Source organism: Ovis canadensis, chromosome 3 (genome assembly GCF_042477335.2).
Source record: "Ovis canadensis isolate MfBH-ARS-UI-01 breed Bighorn chromosome 3, ARS-UI_OviCan_v2, whole genome shotgun sequence".
Taxonomy (NCBI): Eukaryota; Metazoa; Chordata; class Mammalia; order Artiodactyla; family Bovidae; genus Ovis; species Ovis canadensis.
In genome coordinates, this window is record NC_091247.1 from 6221295 (window position 1) to 6241824 (window position 20530).

Below are 20530 nucleotides of genomic sequence, written 5' to 3' on the forward strand. Positions count from 1 at the left end.
CCGGCAATGACAGGCAGATTCTTTAAGATTCTTTACCACTGAGCCACCTGGGAAGCCTACACACACACACACACACACACACACACACACACACACACATAACTGAATCACTTTGCCGTACAGCAGAAATTAACACAACATTGTAAATTAACTATACAACTATACTACAATAAACAAGGAAAAATAAAATATACAGTTTAAAAAATGTTCCAAAATTGATTGTGGATATGCTCTGTGAATACACAAAAAACAACTGAATTATACATTTTAATTGGGTAAACTGTATAGTATGTGAATTGTATCTCAGTAAAGCTGTTATTGCGAGAGACAGACAGACACAGGCATATGCAAGGAGCTGAGAGCAGCTGGGTCTGTCTGGAGCACGGAGCAGGATGGAGCGGGGTGGGCCTGGCCAGTGGGCCCTGGCCCCGAAGGGCCTCCTGGGTTGTGGTCCTGAGGACTGCAGCCACAGAAGGATTTTCAACAGATAACTGACACCCAGCCCCGCCCTTTGCCATCCCTTCTGCCCCAGTGGAGCCTGCAGTGAGGCCCTGGACGGGGCCCAGGAGAGGAGTGTAGGGGCTGTGCCCTCACCCAGGGATGTGGACCACAGGGGCTGAGATGGGAAAGGCCAAGGGTGGAGAGCAGGGCTGGCCCCAGAGATGTTTATGTTGACAAGACGAGGCACCTACTGACTGATGGGCAGGTGGGTTGGGGGAGAGTAAGAGTGGGGCAAGGATGCAGACCTGGATGGGGGTGACCAACAGCTGGGCTGGACAGAGCTGAGGTGCTGGAGGAGGAGCAGCTTTGGGGGCCAATGCGGAGCCCAGGGCCAGGCCAGCTGTACCCCCCAGCACCCACTCTGTGTTTCTGTCCTGTGGACACAAACACAGGAGCCACCAAGCCCCCATGTGAATGGTCCTCAGTGTTGGGATTTCAAGGCCAACAGGGTTGAGAGACAAATGGGGGAACGGATCAACAAGGTGCTGCCAGCTTTTGATTTTGCCAAGCAAGTAAAGTTACAAACCCAACTATCCCCTTCTGCTTTCATTGCCATTTCATTAAATAAAGAAATTTGTTGTTGCTGTTTTAGTCGCCAAGCTGTGTCTGACTCTTTTGTGACCCTGTGGACTGTAGCCCACCAGGCTCCTCTGTCCATGGGATTTTCCAGGCAAGAATACTGGAGTGGGTTGCCATTTCCTTCTCCATGGGATCTTCCCGACCTGAGGATCTAACCTGTGTCTCCTGCATTGGTAGGCAGGTTCTTTACTGCTGAGGTACGGAGAACCCCAAACGAAGAAATACTTGGCAGCAAAATGATAAGGACTGATGGACTCACCGACAGGTATCCTGTCCTTCAGCCAAGTGACAGAAGGTGCAGGGACCCCGGTCACATCACAGTTCAGGACCAGGCGGCTCCCAGCCACCTGGCTCACTGACTCCGTCTCTGGGTTCTCAAACGTCGGGGGCACTGCAGGAGAGAAGCCAGATTCCCAGCATCTTATGATTCTGCCCCCTACTTCCTTCCTCCTGGGCCGATCAGGGATGCCTGAGAAGCACTTCCCTGTGGTTAGGAGCTGATATTTTATGTTTTGCCGTTGATGCAGATATGAGTTGTTTTATCCACAAACATAAATACGACCAGCAGCTGGCTATTTCAAAACATTTACAAAGCAGAGCCCAGAGGGAGACCACTTAGCCCAAGGATGGTAAATATAAGACTATTGCACCAGCAGGCGTTAACCTATGCCAGGGCAGACATCACTAATTGATCCCAGCACTCTCCTGCTCAGCCAGCATGAAGTCATGCACCACAGGCAGCCACTGCCAGTGGAACACAGATGGCTGTGCTCAGGATGAAACATCTTCTCTCTGAAGGGCCAGACATCCCACCCTCTCCCTGTTCATCAAGGTGGCCATCAGGAGAAGGAGCTATGGGCTTTAAGCAGCAGCAGACCTGGTATCAATAATTTTCAGCACCGGTATTCAGGATGGTCAGGGTTGGATCCATCCACTGTCCCCGTGGGACGGAAGCTGCAGGCTTTGGCATCTGCAGCAGATAGCTGGTATCTCTCTACCTGGCCTTCCCATCTCGCACAGGGTCACTCAGGCAGAAACTACATTTCCCAGTCTCCTTTGCAGCCTGCTGTGGCCAGCTGCTCAGGTTCTCTGTGTCTGCTCATTTCTGCTTCACCAGCTGGGATACAATTCAATGTGTGTGTGCTGAATCACTTCAGTCGTGTCTGACTCTTTACGACCCCATGGACTATAGCCTGCCAGGCTCCTCTGTCCATGGGATTCTCCAGGTAAGGATACTGGAGTGGATTGCCATGCCCTCCTCCAGGGCATCTTTCTGACTCAGGGATTGAACCTGAGTCCCTTATGTCTCCTGCGTTGGCAGGCAGTTTCTTTACCCCTAGCGCCACCCGGGAAAGCCCAAAGATGCAATGCAGACAGAGGCAACCCTTGGTGAATGGGAGATCAATAGGATGGAAGGATCTTGGTCCCTAAATTAGCATTTGGTAAGTCCAGAGCTACCCTCCAGCCCAGATGCTTGTCTAGGCTTTTGGATGAGAGAGGTAAACTTCTCTCTTCCTTCATGCACTATATTTTGGGGTCTTTTTGTTACACAGCTGTCTTTTTCCTGACACAGCATCTGACCACCAGAAAATCTGGCCAAGCCTTCATCCCTTGCTTCCCTAGGCAGTTCCAACAAGCTCTCCCTTCACCCCCAGCTTGAGCCACACCCAATGAAATGTCCATCTGTGTTCCACCATGGGCTGCTAGGGCAGGTGCCTCAGGGTTCAGGTGGGGAGGACATGGTCCCAGGACTCCGAGGTCTGCTCTCCTAGGGCTCTGTCCCAGTGCTCCCATCCTGGGCCCGGTGCTCAGCCATAGACAGTCATGGCAGACCACAGATGGAGCACTTTCTGCGTGCCTAACAGGCAGGTCCTACCTTTGGCTCCTTTTACTGAAGGTAAATCTGAGGCTCAAAGGGACAAGGTCACTCAGAGCAAGTCATCAGTGGAGTCCTGTTCCGACCCTGCTCTCTTCAATTCCAGATCTTGTGCCCTAAACACTCAGCAACACACTTCGCTTTGTAGCCACTGCCCTTCCCATCCTTGGTAGCTCCATGTGCCACCAGGGGTCCCACAGTGGTGCTCGCAGGCTGGTCCCCAGCTTACCCTGGACCGTGAGGCTGAATGCCCGCATGGCCTCCCCGGCTGCATTGCTGACTCTACAGCTGTATAAACCTTTATCTGACACCTGGGACAGAGAGAGCACGTGATGACAGTGTGCATGCGGCTGCGGTGGGCTCCCCCAAAACCTCCAGGCCCCAGAACCTTCCAGAGCAGGACTCCCCAAGTATACTGGTCATGCTTGGGAGGCCCAAGGGGAGATGGGACCTTCTGGCCTCTGCCAAATCCTAGAGATGCAGGAGGGACGAGAGAAGGTGGGTGCAGAGGACCCAGACCTCGCCCTCCCCTGGGTCTGCGTGTCAGCTGAGCTGGGGGAGAAGGTTCCCTCACTGTGGGGATGGAGCTGAACCCGGAGAGGGGGGCCCTGGGTACAGTTCAAGAGCAACAGCGAATATTCACCCAGTGAACACTTGTGGGCATCTAATCCACACCAGGGACGGGGGTGGGCAGGTGGAACTGAGTCCCCGGGAGTGATAACCAGAGGGGCCTGGAGAGGCTTCTGGATCCCGGGGAAACAGGCAGGCGGCAGGGCCCGGATCTGCTCGAAGCCGTTCTGTGGGTCACTGTTGAGCCAGACCTGGGATCCAGTGCCCTTTCCACATCTCCCGCCCCCCAGGCTGCTCATGACCTTGGACTGGGGTTCTTTAGGCCGAGGAGGCAGCAGGCCCCATATCCTGCCACCCAGCTGCCCGCCTGCCCCTGGCATACAAGGAGGTGACATCTCCAGGGCTGCCCAGGGCCGCCTGCACCTCCAGACAGCTCACCTGGGCATCCTGGATCTCCAGCCTCTGACCGCCCAGCAGAGCTTGGAATCGCTCTGGCAGGACCAGGGGCTGCCCATCCTTCTGCCAGGCCACAGTCGGCTCGGGGAGCGCGTCTGTCTCACAGCTCAGGACGGCCTTGTCCCCCGCACTCACCAGGACCGCATCCTGGGGTCTGCTGGGCGCCTGCCGGAAGGTGGGGGGAACTGGGGCAGGAGACGAGCTGAGTGAGGAGCCAAGGCCTTCCCCTGTCTTCCCCTACATCCCTGCAGGTTAACCATCTATGGAGAGAAAGGGTCACACAGCAGACCCCACCCCAGGGGATTGCAGTGACCCAGGGGGCTGGACTAAGAGAATCCAGGCCAGCATACCGAGGACCTGCTGGGTGACCTGGGAAGTGCCTCTTGCCCTCTCTGGGCTCAGCCTCCCAGTTGGGGTACATGCATGCTGAGTCACTTCAGTCGAGCCTGACTCTTGCAACCCCATGGACTGTGTGGCCCACCAGCCTCCTCTGTCCATGGGATTTCCCAGGCAAGAATACTGGAGTGTGGGGCTCTGTTTCCTCCTCCAGGGGATCTTTCCGACCCAGGGACTGAACCCTGCATTGGCAGGTGGATTCTTTACCAGTCAGCCACCAGGGAAGCCCTGGCACTGGGCTAAATGCTCACATACCACCATCTAATCCTTAAGCCAACCATCACCTTTTAGTGATGGGAGACTCAAGGCTCAGAGAGGAAGAGTGACTTGCCCAAGGTCACAGAGCAAGGAAGCACACAGCTGAATTTCAAACCCAAGGGCGTCTGAGTCTAATAACCAGGAACCTAACCCCACGGTGCCCCTAGACACCACTGCAGCAGACGGCACAGTGCGTCCCAGGCACCGGTGGCCCCTCTCCTGACTGTGCTGGTGGGGGGTGTGAGGCTGATGGAAGGAGTGGGGGACAGTGCAGGTGGGGGGACAGACGGCACGTACCCAGCACGCTAAGCTGCACCAGCTTCTGGTCTCTGCCAGCGGCGTTGAGGGCCTCACACATGTACATCCCAGAGTCCAAGAGCTGAACCCGAGTCAGCTGCAGGGTGTGGGTGCCTGCAAGGGGTGGTGGTGGCGGGGTAGGGGGAAGCGAGTGCTTGGCACCAGTGGACAGGCCCCAATCCCCAGACCCCATGCCCACAATCCTAAAGCCCTCCCAGACCCCCGATTCTATCCCAGATTTGGGGAGGCTACTCAGCTTCCCCATAGAGCCTCCGAGCTGGACCCTCAGCCTCATTTTACCCACCAGGCAGGAGGAAGAACTCTTCTCCCAGGGGGAGGGTCCAGCCGTCCTTGTACCAAGTGACCTCGGGGCTGGGGTGAGCATGGACGTCACAGGGCAGGGAGACGCTGCTGTTGAGGGTGGTGGTGATCTGCTCCGGGTTCAGACCTGCGATTCGTGGTGGGACTGTCCCCGCGGGGCCACCGAAATAAAGAAAGACGTGACAATACAGACTGGCAGGGAGCCGACGGCCACAGGGTGACGCACGGGGCCTTCTGGGGGTCCTGGCGCTTCACCCTCCTGTTCGTCTTCCTCATCTTGTAGAGGAGAACGCAGAGCTCAGAGATCAGAGAGGGAGAGTCGTTTTTCCAAGGTCACTCAGCTGCTCAGTGGCAGGGCCAGAATATCCATTCAATTCAGGCGTGAGTCCTAGACCTGAGCGCCCAGTGCCGTCATCCTCTGCCCCTGAGGCCACAGCTGCCCTACGTCTGGAGCCAGAGCCCTCAGCCTCTGAGATGCACGTATCACAGGAATGCAGAGGTTGAGAGGGCCGACTCTGGGGGCGGGGAGACCCCCACTGAGTCTCTGAGCCTGTTTCCACAGCCCTAAAATGGGGCCTACCTCTCAGCTTTGAGCCCAGGAAAGTAAGTGCCCTTATAGTAAGTGATCAATCGTCGTGCTGGAAAGACCTCGTTCTTCTGAGAGCCTCCGAGGTTGCTTAAGATGGTCTAGTGGCCAGGGTCCCCCAGAGCTCTCTGCCCTGGGGTAAGGCTGGCACAGGCCAAGGGCCCAGGACGCTGGAAGGGCCGTGGCGCTCTGCCTGCCTGCCTGGTGAGCCCACGGAGTATGCCAGAGCCAACCCAGAGGACCAGCCCTTGCTCAGCTGGGGAACCCGCGGGGGCTGCCCGCTTGCCAGGCTCACCTTGCACCCTGAGTGTGAAGAGCTTCTCTGCGGAGCCTGCTGGGTTCTCGGCCACACACATGTAGCTGGCAGCGTCAGCCACTTCCGCCGTGGAAACCTGGGGGTGCATGTCGCCAGCCCGATGGCTCTGGGCCCCCCAGGAACCGCGAGGGCTCCCTCCCACCCATCCCAGGCACGGCCGGCACCAGGCGGAGCCCCCTCAGAAGACCACCTTTGTCTACACGGCGCAATGCTTAGGGAGGTCACCCCATGTCCAGCCAGGGCTTTCTGTGACATTCGGGGCTGTGAGGCTGACAGATGAGTCCCTGTAGCAAACTGGGCGATGACAACAGTCCCCTCCCCAACCCCAAGAGGGGTGCTCTGTGCTGTGCTGGGCTCTGGGGGTCCCGTGTAGGGGTGTCTGGATGCTGGGGGCCCGAGGTGCTGCCTGAGGTCCCAGGTGCCCGCACAGCTCTGTGAGTATCCGACGGCCTTCCTAAGGAAGGCTGCCCGGTGCCACGCTGGCTGTAGGTGTGCCAGTCTCTGCTCCTTTTCAGGGGCCACAAGCAGCCCTACAAGGCTCCTCACATATGATTCTTTGGTGAATTAAGTAAGTAAAAGTGAAAGAAAGTGAAACTGCAAGTCGCTCAGTTGTGTCCGACTCTTTGCGACCCCATGGACTATACAGTCCACAGAATTCTCTACTGGAGTAGGTAGCCTTTCCCTTCTCCAGGGGATCTTCCCAACCCAGGGATCAAACTCAGGTCTCCCACATTGCAGGCAGATTCTTTACCAGCTGAGCCACAGGGGAAGCCCAAGAATACTGGAGTGGGTAGCCTATCCCTTTTCCAGGGGATCTTCCCAATCCAGGAAAACCTGAATTAAATCCCAGGGGTTCCAACACAGTTCCAAGCAAAGAGCTTCAGATGATGGCAGTTCATTGGTCCCCAGACAAACAGAACTGAGTCGCTGCAGCAGCTATCTTTATCTATTTTTTGATCTTGCCACAGGGCATGTGAGATCCTAGTTCTCCAACCAGGGATTGAACCCATGCCCCCTTGCAGTTGGAAGCACTGGAAACGCAGAGTCTTTTTTGCTTTTGTTTTTAAATAAATTTTTTTTTAAAGTATTTTTGGCCATACCCTGCAGCATGAGGGATCTTAGTTGCACCCCCCAACCAGGGACTGAACCCAAGCCCTTTATGGGAAGGAAGGCAGAGTCTTAACCACTGGACCGCCAGGGAAGTCAGCCCCTGCCTTAAGCCTGAGCAGGGGTTGTGGGGGTCGCCCTGACCTGTAAGATTCGCCCGCCTTCCAGGACCTGCAGCCGTGGGCTTGGGGAGAAAGGCAGCCCGTTCTGGAGCCACGAGATGGTGGGTGCAGGGCTGCCCAGGGCTGGGCAGTACAGGCTGACGGTGCTGTTGGCGTTGACAGTCACCTCCTCTACAAGCGCCACCGTTTCACCCAGGATCACAGGTGGGGCTGGGGGCAGGGAGAAGAGGGTGAGGAGTGGGCAGCCTCCTTGGGAAAGGACCAGGGGGAGCAGGGCGTGGAGACGAGAGCTCTTGGTGCCAGGTGCTGGCTGGGGCTCCTTGAGCCCTGCCCACCAAGCCCTTCCGAGCCCTGAGACAGCTAAGGAATCTAGGGCACAGAGAGGGCTGTGATTCACTCAAGGTCACACAGCTAGCAAGCAGCTCATGTGTGCTGAGTCACTCAGCCGTGTCCAGCTCTTTGCAATCGCATGGACCGTAGCCCGGCAGGCTCCCCTTTTCCTGGGATTCTCCAGGCAAGAATACTGGAGTGGGTAGCCATTCCCCTCTCCAGGGGATCTTCCCAACCCGAGGATGGAACCCATGTCTCCTGCCTTGCAGGTGGACTCTTTACTGTCTGAGCTACCAGGGAAGCCCCAGGAAGCAGCTCGCTTGGAATCTGAACCTAGTCCAGTCTGGTTTCAGAGTCTGAGCTCGAAAGCCCTGCATCATTCACTTTGGAGAATGGCAGGACTACACCTGCTCTCTACTTGGGCCCCCTTCTGGAGGTGGGGGGCCGTCATGGGGCCTTAGACCTGAGCCTCCCACCCTGCCCACCCCCAGGCCAGGCCACTCACTCAGTACCAGCAGCTCGTAGTGCAGCCAGTCCTCGCCCACCTCGTTGGAGGCCCTGCACGAGTACCTTCCTGCATCCTCCGCCCGTACCAGGGGGATCTGCAGGACCCGGCCCCCTGCAGGGACATGGGGGAGACAGAAGTCTGAGCAAGAACCAAGGAACCTGCCCATTCCCCTGGAGGGGACCTGGGACACATCACCGCTCCACTCCCCTCACTTAACCTGTGACATGCAGAGAAGCACCTGCTGTGCCCGGGTCACGGGTCAAGAGGGTCAGTTAAAGCGCAGTAATGGCTTACTCTGCACCAGGCCCTGGGCTGAGCATTCCCCCAGCCTCTGACTCTGTGTGCTGTCACAACTCCCATCTTACAGATGGAAAAACTGAGGCTTCCTAAGAGTACCTGGCAGGGCTGAGCCCAGCTCCTTAATGAAGGCAGAGAGAAGAGGCAGAGACCTGGGCACATGTCTGGGCAGAGGCTCTCAGGAGGCTGGAGTGGTTGGAGGTGGGGGCTCTTGGGGGGTGTCACCTGGGACCCTCTGTGATCGAGAGCCAGCCAGGGCCAGACTCTGGCATCGAGGGGGCTGGAACTGGTATCTAGCAGGAGTGGGGTTAGGGTCACTGTGCACTCAGGATCCTGGGTTGGGGGTGGCCGACCCAGGATGTGACGGGCTGTGAGCAGGATTAGAACCAGGGGCTCATTATATGCAGAGCCAAGGGATGGTAGCCTGGACTAGGGAGGCTGCGGCCACGGTCAAGGGAGGGGTCACTTCATGTGTGAGATTAATCTATGATCAGGGCCAGAATTAAGGTCAGCTGTGACTAGGAGTGCTGTGTGCCCAGGATTAGGGGTCCTGTGGCCAGGGTCAGGGGCTAGTGGTGGGACTGGAGGTCAGCATGTGACTGAGCTCTTTGTGTCCCCAGGCCAGAGGGCAGTGGCCATTCAAGGGGTCAATTACATCTTTCTGTAAGCACAGCCTCTCCCAGATCTCCAAGGGCTCGCCTTCTTTCACAAGCACCCAAGTCCAAACCCTGGCATGACTGTTCATCCTACAGCCCACCTCTTTCTTCCCTCTACCACCAGCGTCACCACTGACCTGCGCCGGCAGGGCACCGTGCGACTGCGAGCCAGGCGACCACCCCATCCGGCTCTGTGTCTGGGATTCCTCCCAGTCCTGGACCCCGCCAGGGAAGCCAGGCGTTTCTAAGCCCCATCCCCAGAGCCCTTTAATTCAAAGCCATCCGTAAAAAAACTATCCTAAGATAAAGCAGTTGTTTAGGCAGGACATGGAAGCAACCTACATGCCCTTTGACTGATGAGTGAATAAAAGACATGTGGTACGTAAACACAATGGAATATATGCTCAGCCATGAAACAAGAAGGGATTTGAGCCAGTTCTAGCAAGGTGGGTGAACCTAGAGCTTGTTATATACATAGTGAAGTACGCCAAAAAGAGAAAAACAAATATAGTGTATTAACGCATATATATGGGATCTAGAAAACTGATACTGATGAACCTATTTGTGGGGAAGGAATGGGGACGCAGATGTAGAGATTGGACTTGTGGACAGAGTGGGGGAGGCAGAGAGTGGGACAAATGGAGAAAGTAGCATCAGCATAAATACACAACATCCATGAGATGGATAGCTGGTGAGAAGCTGTTGTGTAGCACAGCGAGCCCAGCCTGGTGCTCAGTGATGACTTGGATGGATGGAATGGGGGAGGGGAGGAGGCCAAGGAGGGAGGGGTGTACTGTATGATAACGGCTGATTTGCATTTTGCATGGCAGAAACCAGCACAACACTGCAAAAATTAAAAAATTTTTTAATATAAAAAAATAAAAAGTGTTTATGTTCTTAACAAAAAAGCAAATAACTTTAAAATTTCTTTACCGACTGAGCTATCAGGGAAGCCCAACTTTAAATAAACAAATATGTAAAGCAGGAAAAAGACATAAAAAGGTCACGTGACAACCTAGAGGGGTGGCAGGTGGGAGGGCGAGTCAAGAGGGGAGGGGCATGCGTATGCTTCCAGCTGATTCGTTTTGATATATGGCGGAAACCAACACAGTGCTGTAAAGAGACTATCCTCCAATTAAAAATGAATAATTTTTTTTAAGGTCACATGAGCCATGATCTTGGATCCTGGGTGGGCATCAGAGCCCCATGAGAGCTTCTTCAACATTTGGGGTCTTAATAAAGGAACTGCCCCCTCCCCCCAGAAAAAGGGGCCAGAACATTACAGATCTCCAATCCCAGAGGTGGGCGTGGTGCAGATGAGGACCTCTGTTCTAACCAGAGGCAGAAGGGGATCCTGTTCTTGCCTTCAGACAGGTAAAGGACTTCTAGCCCCAGTTTATGAAAGGTGGCTGAGGTCCAGAGTGGACATATGCCCTGCCGGGGGTCAGACAGCAAGCGCCAGGCAGGAGACCTCGGGCCGCACCAAAGGCGGAGGGGACCCACTCTGGTGTGGGCATGGCCCTGGTGCCTGCCTGTGAAGGGCCCGCTCTTCCACGCCGCCCTGGCCTACCTTGCAGAACAGACACCCCGTCCTCGACCGAGAGGGGGCGGTCCTCCCTGTACCAGGTCAGCTCCGGGGCTGGCACCGCGTTGGTGTCGCAGTACAGGTAGACGGGGTTGTTCTCCACGACCTCCCGGTATTCCGTCACCCCGCCCCGGGCCTCTTCCTCCCGGAACGGGGTCTCAAAGTCTGCAGTGGCATCGCCCACCTTCTGGAATATGGGGGGTACTGGGGAGCGGGGGACAAAGCCGTCAAGACACACCATTGAGAGATGGGCAAGAACTTCCGCCCAGAGATTCCCGTCCCAGCCTCCCCTGGGCAGGGAAATTCCACTGATTGAGCCAATCCCTCCCATCAAAGCAGTTTTTTAAAATGATCTTTCTTCCTTTGTTATCAGCTAATTTTTTTAAAGATCTTTTTTTCTGATGCAGACCATTTTTTAAAAGTCTTTATTGACTCTGCTACAATATTGCTTCTGTTTTATGCTTTGGTTTTTTTTGGCCAGGAGGCCTATGGGATCTGCGTTCTTGGACCAGGAACCCACACCCGCTGCACTGGAAGGGGAAGTCTTAACCACTGGACCATCAGGAAAGTTCCCTGATCATCTGAATCTCACCAAGGCAAAACTAAGGCCTGGGGAGCAGTGATGTCTCGGTCCCCAGGTCAGTTCATGAAAGAGCCCAGGCCAGCGTTCAGGGGGGCCAGACGTGCCGACAGCGATGAGAACAGAGCCCTCCTGCCAGGTCGCCCCAGAAGCACTGACGCCCCCCAAGTCCCACTGACCCCCGCCCCGTAGCCCCACGCACCCTGGATGAGCACGTTGAAGGCCTGGTCATCCTCACCAGCCACGTTGGTGGCCACACACAGGTATCGCCCGGAATCGGAGACCTGCGTGGGCTGGATCTGGAGCAGCCGTCCTTCGCCGAGGATGTGGACACGCTGGTTGGGGGTCACGGGCTGGAGGTGGAAAGAGAGGGGACAGAGATCAGGAATGAGGGCTAGCAAGCACCCAGATGGGTGTATTTCCATTTTCACATGGTTTTTAAAACACCACATAAAGTGGTCAGAGCACCCTGACAATTCTGTAATACCAGACTCACAGAATGTAAAAATTAGAAGAGAATTCAGTGAGTGAATATAGGGTTTCATGCTCGTGAGACTTGTTTTCTGTAAAGAATTGAACTTCTTATTAAAATATAAAGGACGGGGCAGGGCCCAGGACAGCTCTGGGGCCTGCTGCTATGACTGCCTTTTCTGGAAGGTTCTGCAGATAAGGGGGACCCAGATTGAGAATCTGAGGCTGCCAGGGGCTCCTGAGCTCACCTGTCCGTCCTTGTACCAGCTGATGGTGGGTGGGGGCATGGCCCAGCACTCACACTCCAGGGTCAAGGTGCTGTTGACCTTGGTCTTCACTACCTTCATGCTGACCTCCCCGAAGAGGTCATCTTTGGAGATGGAAGGGGGGACTGAAACCATAAAGGAGTCTGAGGAGCAGGCCGGGAGAAGACGTGCCGAGACCCTGCACCCCCCGGCCCCTAAGCCCATCCCAGAAGTGGAGGGGGCTGGCTCTCCAGAGCAGAGGAACAGGGAGCCTGGAAACCCGCCTGCTCCTGGGGAGAGATGGTTATGGGACAGGGCAGGTCTGAGGCAGGGGGATTTCTGGGGTGACCTCTGGGGACCCTTCCAGGGGTGCCAGGTCTCCAGCTGCAGACGCTATTATTGCTCTGCAGCACAAGTGGCAGAAGGAAGCCAGGACTGCTGCGGGTCTAGGCATCCATGTGACCGTCTTAACTCACTGGTTCCCTCCTCTTAAGTTCTAGGCCCTAAATGGACCGAGCTGGCCTGGCTGGCCAGGGACCATCAGAGGAGAAAAGTCACATGAAGGCACCTGGAGTGTCAAGTGCAGCCCCGGCATTCTCGGGCAGCCTCCTGCCCACCCAGCTGGTGCCCTGGCCGGTCCCTGACTCACTGAGGACTTCCACGTGGTAGTTCTTCATGGCCTCGCCCAGCTCATTGGTGACCACGCAGGTGTACTGGCCCACGTCTTCCCTCTGGGCATTCAGAATCTGCAGCCCGTGGGTGCCTGCTTGGGGTAGGGCAGCGGCCAGGCTCACCCCATGGCTCCCTGCCTCTGACCCAGGCTGGTGACGTATCACCTGCACCCTCTTCCCCCCCATCCCCTCGAGGGCATCACCTGGGAGCAGCTGGATGTTGTTCGAGGCCTCAAAAGGGGCCCCGTCCTTCATCCAGGTGATGGTGGGGGCAGGAAAGGCCCGCGTCTCGCAGATCAGAGAGATGGGGTTGTTGATGGTCACGGTCACCTCCTCGTCCATGCTGTCCTCCGTCACTCCCAGGATGGTGGGAACCACTGCGGTGGGGCAGGGGGTGGGCTCCTGAGCAGGGATCCCCCGCCCTGGGCCCGAGGACCCGGAAAAGTCTGAGACCCTGGGGCTGGGCTTCGGTGCTGTTGTTGTTTGTGTTACAAAGATGGGAAACGAGGCTCAGAGGAACCACGCCCTGTGTGGCCAGACTTCAATTCAGGCCTGGGCGGCCCAGAGCCCAGGCTCTCCCTTCCTAAGCAATATCATAGGGGAAGCTGGTCAAGTCTGCCTTTGTTTCCCCAATAAGCTCTTAAACATCCGTGTGTGTGCAGGCTCAGTTGTGTCCGACTCTTTATGACCCCGTGGACTGCAGCGCGCCAGGCTCCTCTGTCCGTGGGATTTCCAAGAACACTGGAGTGGGTTGCCATTTCCTCCTCTAGGGGATCTTCCTGACCCAGGGATCGAACCCTCGTCTCCTGTGTCTCCTGCACTGGCAGGCGGATTCTTTACCACTGCGCCACCTGGGAAGCCCCTCTTAACATCCAGACATCCACTAATTTAACCACAGTCTTCCCAGTTGTGTGTGTGGTTCTGATTTGTACCCTGCTCTGAGCAGAGGTAGGGGTGGAGTTTTGTTCTCTGCTGAGTAAAATAGCTCTGCCTTCACTGGTCACCAAATATTCTCTTTCAGCTCTTGCTGGGGACCCTCCTTTTTACCAACAGCAGTTTATTTTATTTTTTATTAACTAATTTTGGCTGCTCTGGGTCTTTGTTGCTACGTGCGGGCTTTCTCTAGCTGTGACGAGGGATCACAGCTATACAGGCTATACAAGCTTCTCTTTGTGGTGGCTTCTCCTGTAGCAGACCTTGGGCTCTAGGGTGTGCAGGCCCAGTAATTGCAGCTTGCAGGCTCTAGACCTCGGGCTCAGTAGTTGTGGCACACAGGGTTAGTTGCCCCAGGCCATGTGGAATCTTCCAAGAGCAGGGATCGAACCTGTCCCTTGCGTTGGCTGGTAGATTCTTAACCGCTGGGCTTCTAGGGAAGTTTTGTGTGTGCTGTGCACGCTAAGTGACTTCAGTCATGTCTGACTCTTTGCGACCCCATGGATTGCAGCCTGCCAGGCTCCTTGGTCCATGGGATTCTCCAGGCAAGAATGCTGGAATGGGTTGCCATGTCCTCCTCCAGGGGATCTTCCCGACCCAGGGATCGAACCTGGGTCTCCTGTGTCTCCTGCATTGCAGGCAGATTCTTTACCACTGAGCCATCTGGGAAGTCCCACCAACAGCATTTTGAAAAACGGATCTGTCTAGTCTTCTAGAGCCCTGCTTCTCCTAATGAGACAGTTCATGCTGATGGCTCTTGGGAGAATGACTGCCCGGGTGTAAGCCCCCACCCTGAGGCCTGGAGTCTTGTCACCTCTCTAAGCCTCACAGCTTCATTGGTGACTGGGGGACAAGCACATCTCCCGCCTCCTAGGATAGTCAGGGGACTCCCTGGTGGTCCAGTGGTTAGGACTCTGCCTTCCAGAGCACAGGGCTTGGCTTCGATCCCTAGTCGAGTAACTAAGACCCCATGTGCTGCTCGGTGTGCTCCCCGTTCAACTAATCAGGCAATCAGGCCTGTCCAAATGCCTAGCTCGCGGTAGATGATTACCCAATATACCCACTATTATTTCTTTTGTTGTTGCTGACATGGAAGAAACAAAAATCAAGTGCTTTGTGGGAAGCTGCTCGTAAGGAGTTGGTCACCTTGGTATTCCCTTCTGCTTGAACCTGGGTCACCAGGAGATGTTTGGCACTTACCCAGGACGCTAAGCTGGAAATGCTTGGTCTTTTCCCCTATGGCGTTGGCTGCAATGCAGGAGTAGTGGCCCGCACTAGACAGGTTGGCCTGGAGGACCCGCAGGAGGGCTCCATCTGGAGAAACCTGGTGGGCGTCTCCACTAGCCAGGGGTCGGCCGTCTTTGAACCATGTGACCTTGGGCTGTGGGTGGCCTATATGCAGAGGGGAGAGGCAGGTCAAACGACTCAGTAGGTTTTCACCAGGTCAAACCAGAGGTCAGAGGCTGCTCTGAGATGGAGTGGGAGACATGGTTCTCTATTTCAGTCCAGAGGCCCGTGCGGCAGGGCAAGACACAGAAGCAGCCATCAGATCTGGCCTGGACCCTTTCCTATGTGATTTGGTTACCACTTCCTTTCCCAGGTTGTGGGCAGGGATGGCTTGGTACAGACAGGCAGGACATAAAGGCAAATTATTCCTTCCATCCATCCATCCATTCATCTACCCACCCCACCCCATCCATCCATCCTTTTGTCCATTCATACATACACACATTCACCCATTTACCCATCCATCCATCCATCCATCCATCCATCTCTCCCAGGCCACAAGCATTAACAGGAGCCTACTTTGCCAGGCCCTGGGGAACCATGGTGACAAGACAGTCCTCGGTTCTCATGGAGCTCAGAGCCGGGCTGGGGGAGACAGATGTCACAAGGCCACTATGGCCCAGTGGAGTCAATGCTGGAACAAGGGAACACTAGGACCTTGTAGGAGAACAGCAGAGAAATGACTCCAGAAAGAATGAAGACACCCAGTGACTGGTGATGGAAACAAGGTCTGATGCTGTAAAGAACAACACTGCATAGGAACCTGGAATGTTAGCTCCATGAATCAAGGTAAATTGGAAGTGGTCAAACAGGAGATGGCAAGAGTAAACATCGACATTTTAGAAATCAGTGAACTAAAATGGACTGGAATGGGTGAATTTAATTCAGATGACCATTATATATACCACTGTGGGCAAGAATCCCTTAGAAAAAAATGGACTAGCCCTCATAGTCAACAAAAGAGTCTGAAATGCAGTACTTGGAGGCAATCTCAAAAACAGAATGATTTCTGTTTGTTTCCAAGGCAAACCATTTAGTAGCACAGGAATCCAAGCCTATGACTCTATCAGTAATGCTGAAGAAGCTGAAGTTGAACGATTCTATGAAGATCTACAAGACCTTCCAGAACTAACACCCAAAAAAGATGTCCTTTTCATCACAGGGGACTGGAATGTAAAAGTAGGAAGTCAAGAGATACCTGGAGTAACAGGCAAATTTGGCCTTGGAGTACAAAATGAAGCAGGGCAAAGGCTAACAGAGTTTTGTGAAGAGAACACACTGGTCATAGCAAACAACATCTTCCCACAATACAAGAGAAGACTCTACACGTGGACATCACCAGATGATCACTACTGAAATCAGATTGATTATATTCTTTGCAGCCAAAGATGGAAGTCTAAATAGTCAGCAAAAACAAGATTGGAAACTAACTGTGGCTCAGATCATGAGCTCCTTATTGCAAAATTCAGACTTAAATTGGAAAGTAGGGAAAATCACTAGACCATTCAGGTATGACCTAAAACAAATCCCTTATGATTGTACAGTGGAAGTGACAAACATATTCAAGGGATTAGACCTGATAGACAGAATGCCTGAAGAACTATGGACGGAGGTTCGTGACATTGTACAGGAGGCAGTGATCAAGGCCATCCCCAAGAAAAAGAAACGCAAAAAGGCAGAATGTTTGTTTGAGAAGTCCTTATAAATAGCTGAGAAAAGAAGAGAAGTGAAAGGCAAAGGAAAAAAGTAAGATATACCCATTTGAAAGCAGAGTTTCAAAGAATAGCAAGGAGAGATAAGAAAGCCTTCCTCAGTGATTAGTGCAAAGAGATAGAGGAAAACAACAGAATGGGAAAGATTAGAGATCTCTTCAAGAAAATTAGAGATACCAAGGGAACATGTCATGAAATGATGGGCTCAGTAAAGGACAGAAATGGTATGGACCTAACAGAAGCAGAAGACATTAAGAAGAGGTGGCAAGAATATACAGAAGAACTGTACAAAGAAGATCTTCACGACCAAGATAATCACGATGGTGTGATCACTCACCTAGAGCCAGACATCCTGGAATGCAAAGTCAAGTGGGCCTTAGGAAGCATCACCATGAACAAAGCTAGTGGAGGTGATGGAATTCCAGCTGAGCTATTTCAAATCCTAAAAGATGATGCTGTGAAAGTGCTGCACTCAATATGCCAGCAAATTTGGAAAACTCAGCAGTGGCCGCAGGACTGGAAAAGGTCAGCTTTCATTCCAATCCCAAAGCAAGATAATGCCAAAAAAATGCTCAAACTATCACACAATTGCACTCATCTCATACGCTAGCAAACTGATGCTCAAAGTTCTCCAAGCCAGGCTTCAACAGTATGTGAACCGTGAACCTCCAGATGTTCAAGCTGGTTTTAGAAAAGGCAGAGGAACTAGAGATCAAATTACCAACATCTACTGGATCACTGAAAAAGCAAGAGAGTTCCAGGAAAACATCTACTTCTGCTTTATTGACTATGCCAAAGCCTTTGACTGTGTGGATCACAATAAACTGTGGGAAATTCTTTATAAGAAGGGAATACCAGACCACCTGACCTGCCTCCTGAGAAATCTGTACGCAGGTCAAGAAGCAACAGTTAGAACTGGACATGGAACAACAGACTGGTTCCAAATTGGGAAAGGAGTACATCAAGGCTGTATATTGTCTCTCTGCTTATTTAACTTATATGCAGAGAACATCATGAGAAATGCCGGGCTGGATGAAGCACAAGCTGAAATCAAGATTGCTGGGAGAAATATCAATAACCTCAGATATGCAGATGACACCACCCTTATGGCAGAAAGCGAAGAAGAACTAAAGAACCTCTTGGTGAAAGTGAAAGAGGAGAGTGAAAAAGCTGGCTTAAAACTCAACATTCAGAAAACTAAGATCATGGCATCCAGTCCCATCACTTCATGCAAATAGATGGGGAAACAATGGAAACAGTGAGAGACTACTTTTTTGGGCTCCAAAATCACTGCAGATGGTGACTGCAGCCATGAAATTAAAAGATGCTTGCTCCTTGGAAGAAAGGCTATGACCAACTTAGACAGCATATTAAAAAGCAGAGACATTACTTTGCCAACAAAGGTCTGTCTGGTCAAAGTTATGGTTTTTCCATTGGTCATGTATGGATGTGAGAGTGGGATCATAAAGAAAGCCGAGCGCCGAAGAATTGATGCTTTTGAACTGTGGTGTTGCAGAAGACTCTTGAGAGACCCTTGAACTTCAAGGAGATCCAACCAGTCCATCCTAAACGAAATCAGTCCTGAATATTCATTGGAAGGACTGAAGCTGAAGCTGAAACTCCAATATTTTGCCACCTTATGCAAAGAACTGACTCACTGCAAAAGATCTTAATGCTGGGAAAGATTGAAGGCAGAAGGAGAAGGGGACGACAGAGGATGAGATGGTTTGATGGCATCACCAACTCAATGGACATGAGTTTGAGCAAGCTCCTGGAGTTGGTGATGGACAAGGAGGCCTGGCATGTTGCAGTCCATGGGGTCGCAAAGGGTCTAACATGACTGAGCGACTGAGCTGAATTGAACTGAGGACCTTGGAGGCTGAGTTCTGCAGTCAGATGAGTAGGGAAGAGTGTTTGTGGCAGAGGCATAGAGAATGAAAAGTCCACGATGGCGAGGGATGCCCTGCAGGGAACAGCAGGGCAGTGGGCAGGCACCCCAGATCTCTGAGGACCCCTCCTCCCCACAGCTGCCTCTTCACCCTCCTCCAGTCCACTGTGTGGCCCTTACCTGAGACATTGCATGTCAGGTGGGCCGTCTCCCCCTCAGGGACCTTGACTGCGTCCTCCACATCCTCCTTCTCAATACTGGGAGGAACTGCCAGAAGCAGGGAAGACAGACGCTCGCTGACCGGGCTGAGCAAACACAGAGCAGGAAACCAAGCACCCACTGTGTCTGTCTTCCATTTCCCCATTCCCTCACACCTGTTGCCATGGGGCAGGGGTCTAATAAAAATTTGCAGCTGGCTGAGGCAAATACCAGTGCCGCTGGGAGAAGGCCCCAGTCAGAGGAAGGCAGTTGGGTGGTATCGAAAATCTTTGCCCCCTTTCATCTTGGGTTGGTTCTGGCTGTTTCTGGAAAGTTCTATGGCAGCCTCAGAGAAGAGGCTGCTAATGAGGCAAAGACAAGGCTTGGTCTCTCCCTCCTGTCTGTGCTGGGTCCACTCCCAGAGGCTCCCAGGCTGGAAGGAAGGATGGGTGGGCGCCCGAGAGAACCGGGCGGTGACGTACCTAGGACCTCCACGCTGAAGTCCCTCCGTGCCTCCCCAGCCTCGTTGCTGGCCAGGCACGAGTAGAGGCCTCTGTCCTGCTCCTGCGCCCGGGTCAGCTTCAGCATCCAGCCGCCTGGGAAGCGGGAGAGTGGGCTCCAAGCACAGCTGCGAGCAGCCTTCTGTGCCCAGCTGAGCCCAGGCTGCCCACCGGGAAGAGGAGCACTCCGGGCGTTATATTTAGATGTTTATGCATCTGCCTCCAACAGTGCTCCATTCCTCAGAGAGGGAAACTGAGACCCGGAGGGTCAACAGATGGATGGAGCCTTCTGGACATTAGTCCTTGCTGTTGTTTAGTCGCTAAGTTGTGTCCAACTCTTTTGCAATCCCATGGACTGCAGCCCGCAAGGCTCCTCTATCCATGGGATTTCCCAGGCAAGAAAACTGGAGTGGGTTGCCATTTCCTCCTCCGGAGGATCTTTCCAACCCAGGGATCAAGCCCTCATCTCCTGAATTAGCAGGTGAATTCTTTACCCCTGAGCCACCAGGGAAGCCTGGATATTAGACCTACGCCAGGGTAAACTTCTCTTAAGCTTCCCGGGTGACTCAGATGGTAAAGAATCTGCCTGCAATGTGGGAGACTTGGGTTCAGTCCCTGGGTTGGGAAGATCCTCTGGAGGAGGGCATGGCAACCCACTCCAGTATTCTTGCCTGGAGAATCCTCACGGACAGAGGAGCCTGATGGGCTACAGTCCATGGAGTTGCAAAGAGTCGGACACGACTGAGCAACTAAGCACATAAGCACAGGGTAAACTAGACCCTGTTCTAGTCAGAAGACTCTGTCACCTGGCTACCCTCTCTTCTGTGGACTGACTAGAGCTGAAAGCACAGCAGTGGTTTATGTAATCCTGGCTCAGATCAGAACCCCATTCTACTCCGATGGACCTGGTGAAAGTCCACCTTCTCCCAAGGACCTCTCAGAGGTGAACCAGTTCCTCTCAGAGGAACACAAGGATCTCCTAAGACCAGTCCAAGGAAAGCAGATATACAGGACTTGTCATCACGGCTACTCCTGGACCCAGGACAGACATCACTAATCGATCACCACTCTCCTTTCTGCTGGACCCAGATGCAGTCTCTGAATTCATCTCATCCGATGAATATTGTAGCCCCTACCAAGTGACAGGAAGTGATACACGAGGGGAAACTTATTTACCATCCCAGCTGGGACTGCATGGAATAATTGATGGGTCATTGAGGCTGAGCTTCAGTGGGCCTGGAAGTCCCTGCAAGATTCTGATAGGATACTGCCTCCTGAGCCTCA

The 20530-nt window shown here is 53.6% G+C and overlaps 1 protein-coding gene across 5 annotated transcripts in view; it reads right to left on the minus strand.

Moving 5' to 3' along the window:
• Positions 1 to 20530, minus strand: part of HMCN2 (hemicentin 2) — a 171453-nt gene that overhangs the window by 39616 nt on the left and 111307 nt on the right. For 4 of the 5 annotated variants that reach the window (XM_069582171.1, XM_069582169.1, XM_069582170.1 and 1 more), the window contains 16 exons: positions 19229 to 19342; positions 18729 to 18815; positions 14862 to 15053; positions 12932 to 13105; positions 12707 to 12823; positions 12061 to 12203; positions 11544 to 11694; positions 10747 to 10965; positions 8221 to 8334; positions 7408 to 7595; positions 6136 to 6232; positions 5238 to 5399; positions 4934 to 5047; positions 3965 to 4167; positions 3186 to 3267; positions 1340 to 1471 (listed from right to left, as the gene is read on the minus strand). In XM_069582171.1, coding sequence (XP_069438272.1) covers positions 1340 to 1471; positions 3186 to 3267; positions 3965 to 4167; positions 4934 to 5047; positions 5238 to 5399; positions 6136 to 6232; positions 7408 to 7595; positions 8221 to 8334; positions 10747 to 10965; positions 11544 to 11694; positions 12061 to 12203; positions 12707 to 12823; positions 12932 to 13105; positions 14862 to 15053; positions 18729 to 18815; positions 19229 to 19342 — 2289 coding nt within the window. The remainder of the gene's footprint in view (positions 1 to 1339; positions 1472 to 3185; positions 3268 to 3964; positions 4168 to 4933; positions 5048 to 5237; positions 5400 to 6135; positions 6233 to 7407; positions 7596 to 8220; positions 8335 to 10746; positions 10966 to 11543; positions 11695 to 12060; positions 12204 to 12706; positions 12824 to 12931; positions 13106 to 14861; positions 15054 to 18728; positions 18816 to 19228; positions 19343 to 20530) is intronic. The other variant, XM_069582167.1, reaches the window with a different exon arrangement.